The 9,888-nt window shown below is 43.8% G+C and overlaps 1 protein-coding gene across 1 annotated transcript in view; it reads right to left on the bottom strand.

Moving 5' to 3' along the window:
• Positions 1–357: 357 nt before the first annotated feature.
• The window catches only part of SLC6A17 (solute carrier family 6 member 17), a 63,640-nt gene continuing 54,109 nt past the window's right edge, over positions 358–9,888 (bottom strand). The window contains exons 11-12 of the mRNA XM_074262959.1: positions 6,917–7,079; positions 358–5,639 (exon numbers count right to left, since the gene is read on the bottom strand). Coding sequence (XP_074119060.1) covers positions 5,271–5,639; positions 6,917–7,079 — 532 coding nt within the window. The 3' untranslated portion in view covers positions 358–5,270. The remainder of the gene's footprint in view (positions 5,640–6,916; positions 7,080–9,888) is intronic.

Genomic DNA, 9,888 nt, shown 5'->3' with positions numbered 1-9,888 from the left:
GACCGTAAACTCCTTGAGGGCAGGGACTGTGTTTTTGCTGTATCCCAGAATTTAGCATAGTGCTAATACAGAATAAATAGTTAATGAACACCTGTTATCTTCCTGATTCCTGGCATTCTATTCTCTATATGTCTTGGCTCTGGCTCTTCCCTGGGTACAGATTCCTCCAGAATTCCTCCCAAACTTTTGAGATCCTTCCCCTTAAAGCCAGTACTTTAGTACTGCTTATCAAAAAGAACCATGACCTTCTTTATTTTTCAGGCATTTCCCCTAGAATCTTCACCCTTCTCTCTACCCCCTCCAAGTTCTCTCCCACCCTTGTCCACCCTCAAAGCAAGAAATAAAGTCAACAAGAGCTTGGTAAGAACAGATACTTTATTGTGCCCCGTGGTGGCAGGGGTTCAGAGGGACTGCTGTGTTCCCTCCTCCTGGACTAGGGCAGTTTTTAATTAGATCTCTGACTGGCTACATCATGGTGGGAGGGAGAGGGGAGGAATGATATGTGCTGAATTAGATTTAAACTTTTACTAGAAAACAAAGTGGCTATACATTGTGTGCTTTATTGAACTATCTGTACAATGGAACCTGGGCGAGGAGACAGTGGCCTCCAGCTGTCCTTGAGAACTGTCCTCTCAATCCCAGTCCTATGTTTCCACTCTAATTGGAAGACAAATCTGACCCCCAGGACCCCAAGGACTGGGAGAAGAGCTTGGGCTCTCCTGAGGGATCTGCTTGCTAGTTCTCTCTAAGAAATCACTTTAGCTACTGCCAGGCTGTGCAAAGAATTCTGGGCTAAACTTGGTGTCTTAAAGCTGAGAAAGGACTTTATTTTAGAACATTTATTGAGTTGGTGGGAAGGAGGTAAGGAAATAATGTGTGTTAAATTTGGTAGCCTTATCACCCTGCAAAGTGGGCAGGTGTTAGGCATTTCTGAGAGGGAGAACCAAATGTCCCACATTCAAAGCAGGTGTTGGAAAGAGTTGAGGGATGGGATGGAGAATTGGAATGTTGTGGCCACAGGGACCAATTCGTAATACTGCAGGCAAGCATTGGGGGTCAGGACCACCAGCAGCTTCTAACAATAGCTCCCAAGCCACAGATTACATAACTAAAATCAGACTCCCTTCCCAGGGATTGTCCCAGAACTATGGGGAATTTATTGCTAGAAAGCAAAAGCTGTCTGGGACAGGAGCCTGCCCACACCTGCTTGAGCCCACCTGGCTCCTAGGAAGGATAGTGGAGAGAAGGGAAGTCTCGCCCTACCCAGAGCCCAGCTGTTTCCATCCAAGCTAGCCCTGGTCTCTTTCACATTCATATAAACCTTAGGGGAGCCTAGCTTGGTGCTTGGCCAGAAGGATGGAGGAAAAGTCTCCCTGAGCAAGAAGCTGGTAATGGGAGCAGGAGAGGAACCAGGAATTTGCTCAACTCCTGCACAGTCTTTCTCCCTGCTCCCAGAGGGCTGCGTGGGCCTGCCTGCCCACACCAAAGAAGGGTCCTCCTGGAAGATTGTGAGAGTGGAAATAATGGCAATCAGGGAGGGTTTTGTTTGAGGCCCTCTGGTTGCCTTAAGCTTCTTACATATGAATTCTGGCCCCTTCATAAATGTTTTATCAAGTCAAGCAATAGTTAGGGAAGTTGCAATGAAGATAGGGCATTCCAATCCATCCCCCCCCGCTTTTCCCCAATCCCAGCATGGGCCCCATTCCCATGAACTGGGGCTCCGGAGGCCTGTCTTTCACCTTTATCACCCAAACTATTTTGCTCCATCAAGAAGAAAAATTAAAATTTTGGTTAAAGGCAGTCTGGCTGCCTCTGTACTTCACCCCACCCCAGTGCTTTATCCCCAGTAAGCATGAGGGCACCTCAAACTAGAACACTGAGGAATCTAGAAGAACAGCAGAAATTCCCTCAAGTTATATCCCATATGTTCATGCGGGCTAAGCTTATTTCATTGTCAAAATCAGTAAGCATTGAGGCAGGGAGATAGATGAAAAGATTTTCCCCAGCCAAGAACGTCAAGCAGTTTCTTCACTGATTTAAAAGGGGCTTGATGAACTTAATGGGAGCACCTAAGTTTTTCATGTAAAGAGAAGGTTCAGGGAACCTCTTCTCTGTCTCTGAAGAATGGCCAGGATGACAATGGCTTGCTCAGCTCAGCCTTATTTCTGCTCATCTACGAATGCAAACCATTTCCAAACACATGGAGTCCATGGAGCTCCAGCTCACTCTGGCTACTTACAGAAGGACAGATAGACAGACAGACATTATCGTGGGGAAAAAATTCACTCTGTAGCCTAAGGCCTCTGTTGTCCCAAAGCAGAAAACTAATAGGTAAAGGGTACCCCCACCGGTGGGGGCCTTTTCTTCCCTCATTTCCAATAGTAATCCAAAGTCTAGTATGGGACAGTAGCAGGCAAGAGTGCGTAAAAGGCCCAGAAAAGCAGTAGACACAAGGAATCACAAATCTTAACACCTGCACGGACATCCTAGTCACCTAGCAAAGGAGCCCTATGCCTAACGTACAGTAACAACACAGCTGGAACTTGGCCCCAGCCTACAGCAAATTGTCACAACACTATATTGAACCCCACATAAAATGAAAGAGTGGTCCCCACCCACCCAGCCCGGTGCCCTGCCCTTACAGGCTGTCAGGCTGGATCTGACCCAGCCAAACACTAAAAAAAAATTATAAATATCAAATATACAATGAAAATATATCTGTACAGCACTGAGGATGAAAATAGTCCACTAATCACTGCTTTGGGCTTCTCATTAAACAGCATTTACACGGACATGTACAGCTCCTATATACAATAGAAATAGAATATATAGAATATTATATATATATTATATATAATGTATTGTCTCTCTTGGGTTTTTAAATTTTCCTTTTCCCTACCTAATTTCACTTAATTTAACAAGCTCAGGGCAAAGGTGGGAGTGGGAGGTAGGAAGAAGGGGAATAATCAGTCTCTTAAAAGTGAGTGTACCACAAATTGGGACAAATTCATTCGTACACTCATCCCACTTTGGAAATAAGGTCCTCTCCTACAGGAGGCCCTAAGAGGAGGGAAAGGCAAGGAAGAAGCAGCAGCAGCACGAAAGAAGGAGGAATGGGCAGAATGAAAAATGAGAAAATGGAAAGGGATGGAAGAAAAGGGGACTCTAGGCTCAGTCTGTCCTCTCCCAATCCTGAATGAAAATTTGGCCACATCCAGGAGAGGTCCTTCAAGGTTCTCCTTCTAGGGACCTGGACCAAGCACTGTTGCCAAGGATGCTCACCCAGAAGAAGTTTCTAAAGGCAAATGATCAGTTTCTAAGTCAGGGGAAAGTTTGTGGGACAAGTCATTCATTCATTAATTCATTCATCATACAGTTCTCAATTCAATTCTGAGATCCTTACAGGTGTTTTCTTCATTTATATAACTACCAGGATCCCTTCCTCCCCAGAACCATCACAGGAATGAGAGCAGGAAAGGACCTTAGAGGTCACCTAGTCCAATTTTACAGATGAGATATAGGAGAGGTAAGAGTTGAAATCAGGATTTGATTCGGTGTTGAGCAATCCTGACTCCTCTTGGGGTAAGTCTAAGTGAGAATACTGCATGAGGACCAAGCAAAGAACCCCAGAGGAGTTCTGGGAGATCTGGTTTGAACTCTATTTTCTAAGTCACTTAACCTCCCCTGGCCTGAAGGAACCCACTTTCAGTAATTCTTCAGGGTATAGTCTCTGCTCCCTTAAAGCAGGGACCTAAGAGGTTTAAGAGTAGTTTTTAAAGTAGGAAGGAAAGGGGAAGGGTAGAGGGGAGACGTGCTATGAGAGATGGAGGAGAGTCATGGTGATGGAGTAGCAGGGTGGGGGGTCATTGGAGTTGCCGTTGGGATTGTGCAGATAGAAATTGTGCAGGGTGGGAGTGGCCATCAGGACTGAAGAGGCAGTGAAATTGAAACTCTTTACTCCAGACCTTAGGGCTTCTCCATCTTGTGCCTAATTAACCAACCATGGGCAAGGCAGGTACTGGGCCAGAGCCCCCCTACAATCCTAGGAGCATAGAGAATCCCCAAGATCTCAGGGCCCTCCTGCTCCGGAGGAAGTAGCTGCCAGTGGAGAGAAGGACCGTCCCCTGCCTGGAATGATGGGGCAGGAAGTGGGGAGGGGAGGGAAGGGGAAAATTGTGTGCTTGTGAAAACAAGTTTGGGAGCAGCCCTCTGCCCCCATTCACCTCACTCCCAACTGTCCTTGCTCCCAGAACTAGAGAGTCAGGGATCACTCCCCTCAGGCTTGACTCTGAGCTAACAGCAAAACATTCCCAGGCTGAGACTCTGCCCTGGGCCCAATGAGGGCACCTGAGGAGACAGCCAGCAGGACAGATGTGTCCATGTGTACACACACATGGGAAAAGCAGCATCCTACTAATAGCTCATCTTCCCTGTTCTCCCCCAAGTCTGGGGGAGACCTTATACTGGTCCCTGAGTGAGATCCCATACACTTAGGAACATTGCATCTGGGTCTGAGACACAGTATTGAAATTCATTCATCATCAATTCATCCTTTCACCCCTCCCCGCCATCATCAGGCATGAGGGGGGCCTTGTACCAACTACCTGAAGCTCCACAGGCAATTCCCTCCATCTCTCTCACAGAAGAAACCCTTGGAGGCCTCCGATTGGCTGCTGAGAGCCAAGCCTGAAGACAGACTTTTAGCCCTCCTTCCCTGAATGTGTCTATTGGGGAGTATTCTCCCAGATCATCAGCAGGGCAATCTGCTGATCCCAAGAGAGGAAGCTCCAGTCTTATTGCCTCATCAAGCTCTGTCCAGGTAAGGAGCAAGAAAACACCAAAGGAGAGAGACAATCCGAGGTGGCAGAAAATAGGAGAGGTGAAAGGGATGCCTCAGGAGTCGCCCGAAACGGCTGACGGGCTGGGAATCCAGATTCCTGAGTCATCTCTGCCACAGCCACCACAGCACCTAAACTATCGTGATGGCACCTCCTAGGGTGTGTGATTTGGCTAGAGGTATGAAGGGGGCCAGATGGACTTACAGAGACAGGCAAACATGGGAAGAGTGGGGAAGGGAACATATTCCCAACCCCTTGTTCCTTACACTGAGCAAGGTCCCAGGAATGATCGATTCTAAAGGTGGTGGTTCTGAGAACCCAATAGCCAGTAGAACTGGGGAGGGTACCACCACCGGTCAGGAATATGGGCAGTAGGAGGGCAGACCAGAGAGGCAGGTGAGGGATGGAGGATGGGAAGAAAAGTGACCGAGGTCACAGCTCAGATTCAGGGGTGCTGGCCAGCAGGTATCCACTCCCGTAGCGTCCATTAGGGGCACTGCTCATCTCCAGGGGGGACGTGCTTCCCGGGCCAAGGTAGGAGCGATGGGTGGGCATCGGGGAGGGAGTCTCGCTGGGCATCTTGCTCAGGATGAAACGGGTTTCATCGTTTTCTTCCAAGTTGGAGATGTCCTTCATCATCCGGCCCTTCTTGTAGGAGACAGACAGGGTATTGGAGCCGTCTGAGAGCAGGTGGAATTGGCGGAGGATGAAGACCACAGGGATGGGCAGAGTGGCTAGTACGATGAGAGCGATCAGGATAGCCATTGCCCAGTTGGGGAAATAGAGGTACCGTTCTGCAGCCTGAAAGGAAGTAAAGGGAGACCATCCTAAGTAAAAGCATCAATTGGATGGCCACACTGACCTGGTTCTATCACTAGGCTAGAGAAATGATTTCTCTCTGACCCTCCTCACAAATTCCTGTTGGCACTCCAAGGCGATGAGGTTATCTTTCTTTCCTCATGCCCTTCCATGCCATAGTAAACATAGAGACAGATCATAGCCCTTGACATAGAACCATAGTTCTAGAGCAGGAAGTTATCTCAAAAGCCACCAAATTCAGCTTTCTCACTTTACAGATAAGGACACTGAAGCCCATGGAAAATAAATGTAGAAAAATGTAGAAGACTGCCCTGAACCTAGAGAATAAAACTATCTGGGATTCAATCCATCTGATATAGTTGCTGATCTAGAGAACATACTTGATTGTTTTTACAATGATCAGCAGAATATTCAACCAAAAATAATGTTCTGAATCAGGTTGTCCTTTGATCATTCTAGAGGTGATAATCCAAAGCTGCTGTTGAAAGGTATTACATAAAAATATTTTTTTCTTTGTTAATGGAAATGGCCTCAAGGGAAACAGAAATATTATTTTTAACTCTCTCTTGGAATATTACATCAAATGTTGGAATTCTGCTTCTTGTAACAGGATCAGGACATGTCTCTATTCCATTCAAATAACAAAAAGTTAAGTTATTATTCTGAATTTGAGCAAGACATTTTTATACTTTATGAATTTTATTTCATCTGCCCCATCTCTTTCTCTTTTCCTGACCCCTCTTCTTTTGCCCTGAAAGAAAGAAATAGGTGGTTTTGATTGTAAGTTTTAGAAAAAATTATATTACTTTGTTTGTTTACAAGAGCCACCACTGGAAAATATAAATGAAAGGAAAGGTAAAAGGGTGCCAATTTTTTTTACATTGGCTATCTGAACTAAGTATCATCTTTCTTATTGAAAAAAAGTTCAAAAACCTTCAAACAACTAAGCAGCCATGGTCATCATTTGAACTTAGGCTCCAGAACTTTTAAATGACAACACCCTATAAATGACAATAGGACAGGAATCAAGAGACCTGAGATCTAGCTTTGGTTCCACTGCTAAATTTATCACTCACCATAGTTAATTAATATGACCTCTTTGGGCCTCAGTTTCCCCAGATCAAAAGTGGAACATAAACTCCCTACTGAGAACAAATAAATAGGTCTGGGAAACATATTGACTCAAGAAGTATCCATTGGATCCGATGGGGTCCTGCCCTTTGGAAGGCTTGAGGAAAGGTGACCTGTTCTCTCCTTACCTCCTCCTTGATCCAGGCACTGTAGCCTGGTGGGGTGACTCCCAGCTGGATAATGCTGGCAGTGGTGAGAATGGCCATGCACAAGGGGGACACATACTTCCACATGTAGAAATAGAATTGGTAGGGCCGGAAGCCCAGCATCTCTGTCAGCTCCTGCATGAACCTGGCAAGAGAAGAAAATAGAGAGGACAGGAGGAGATGAGTAAGTGTCCCACCACCAGCCCAGAGCCTACAAAGGCTTGAGAGGGTATTTTTTCATCACATTGCTCAAGGACAAGGAATATTCTCCTCCACCCTTGAGCTCCCACATTTGTTTGATTCAAAACTCATCATCAGCAAGACTTGTTCTCAGTTAGCTCTTCCCTAATTCTGGAGGCAGAAAGCCACCCCATCCTTTTCTGCTTCTCCTCAACTCTAATCAAGCATAAAAATCACACATTCCTAGGACCACAGAATGAATGTCAAAGCAGAAAGGATCTTCAGAAATCATCTCATCTTCAGATGAGCCAACTAAGACCCAGAGAAGTAAAACAAAGATTCCCACAGGAAAAGGATAGAATTAGGATTTGAATTCAAATGTTCTGAAGTCAGGACTTTTCCATTATGATATAATAAACATTCACACCAAAAAAGTTTAATTTACTTCAATATCCACCAATTAAGATCCCCCCAGGTATAGAGCACTATATTCTTGAAGACAGAGTTTAGTTCAGATATAATTCCTTACTTAGGAAGCTTACAATCTAAAAAGTATAAATACCTAAATTAAGAATGGGACATAATATAAATCTATAAGTTAGATACAAACTAAGATCTACGATTCTTTACAACTAGATGAGTCAGGGAAGAGAGATGGCAATTGAATTGGAATTTATAGGATGTGTCTATTAGGGTCTAATATCTAGAGCTGGAAGAGTTAGAAATAGAAAGGGGGAAATATCCTAATTCTTAGGTACACTGAAAATTCTTCCAGAATATTTTTTTGTTCTCCATTCACATTCCTAACTCAAAGTTCTATACACAATAATAACAATAGCTAGAATTTACACCTTACTTTTAGGTTTGCAACCCAGCTTAAAAAGGCCATCTCCAATGTTCTGATCTCCATCTGGCACTAGTAAGTGTCTGAAATCAAATATGAATTCAAACTTTCCTGACTCCTGGCTTAATGCTCTAGCTACTGAGACACCTTTTGATGTTGTTTGTTGTTGTTAATTTATTTTGGTACAGTTTCCTGACCCTATTTGGGATTTTCTTGGCAAAGATAATGGAGTAGTTGGCCATTTCCTTTTCCAGTTCATTTTACATATGAGGAAACTGAGGCAAACAGGGTTAAGTGAACTTGCCCAGAGTCATACAGCTAGTAAGTGTGTCTGAGACTGAATTCACATTTAGGAAGAAAAGTCTTCCTGAGAGGCCCATGATTCTATCTACTGTGAGCCACCTAACTGCCTCTAATGCACAATACACAATATATAATAAAACAGTAAGTCTTCCATTCAACAGTGAATCATCAAGAATTAAGTGCCCACTATGGGCCAGACACTATGCCTCCATGTAAGGAGGAGAAAGAAACCCAACCACTTCTTTAATTCCCACCATCTATACTATTTGGGTATTATTCCACTGTTAACATGTTGGCTCACAGGAAAAGTTCATCTCCAGGAAACTCATCATCCCATAGATTTCTTCAGTATACTGTTCCTCTCTGATTGGAAGGCTGGAAGAAGGGGTAAAACAATTTTCCCAAACCCTCCAAATAAAGAGAACTCAGAAATCCAGTGAGTCTTCATTTTTTCAATAGCTGTCTCAGCTATTGATTTCTACCATCATCATGTTCTTGCACCCCAGCACTGCATGCCTCCTCCCCCTCCCCATCTTTTAGCTTTCTTTTGCATGTTGAATTCCTCCATTAGACTGTAAGTTGCTTGAGGGCAGGGCTAGTCTCTTCTTAATGTACCCCCAGCACTTAGGACAGCGCCTGGCAAATAAAATTTAATTGGTTTGTTTCATGTTGTATTATAGAGTTACAAAGACAAAGATGAAACAGTTCTTGCCCTCAAAAAGCTTACTTATTAACCAAGGGAAAAAACAATGTATATTTGTTTATATCCAAGATATATATATTTTTTAAAAATACAAAGTAATCTTGGCATAGGAAGGTACTAGCAATTTAGGAGGATCTAGAAAGGCCTTGTGTAGGATTTTTGGACTGAGCTTTGAAGACACACAGAGATTGAAGAGGTAGATAGGTAGGCAATGTCCCCAGGTAATGGGGGTATGTTTGTACAAAGACATGTAAACAAAAGACAAAGTTTTGTGTTTGAAGAAGATCATGGTAGACAAAAAGATTTAATGTATTATTATATATTGTATATAGGCTAGGTGGTTCAGTGGTCAACTTTCCTTTTTGGGAGTTCCTTGAATGGATGAAATCACAGTTTTTGTCAAATCTCACCCTCGAATCCCACCTCCAAAAACAAAACCTAGATTGAGCTCTGAAATCTGGGCCTAAAAATTGAACTGGCATTCATTAGCTATTTGTGTGATATCTCTGGGGCCAAATAAGTATCTTCACTGGAAAAAAAAATGAGGAAGGTGAGTCTAAATGACCTTTAAGATTCCTACTAGTTCTAATGCATATTCACTTACTGCTTCCCAAACTGTATATTCATTCATGGTCTCTGGAGTCATCCCACAAAAAAAGTCTGAGAACTCGCTTTTTCATTCCCATTTTTCAACCCATTTTTCCATCTAGTTAGTGTAACTAATAGTAATAACAGGCCATTATCACAAGATTGTATCCATATATACCTCCCTAAGTGTCTTTTCCCCCTGAGCTGCTGGAGTCAATAACTGCCCTTTTCCAGTCATAAAAAGAGGATTCAGAGTAGAAAGTAGAATGGAAAAAAATGCTGGATTTGGAAACAGAGGTTCTCAGTAAGAGGCTCTGGGTTCTGACACTGAGATCT

Source organism: Sminthopsis crassicaudata, chromosome 4 (assembly GCF_048593235.1).
Source record: "Sminthopsis crassicaudata isolate SCR6 chromosome 4, ASM4859323v1, whole genome shotgun sequence".
NCBI lineage: Eukaryota > Metazoa > Chordata > Mammalia > Dasyuromorphia > Dasyuridae > Sminthopsis > Sminthopsis crassicaudata.
This window is presented reverse-complemented; position numbering and strand designations above follow the sequence as displayed.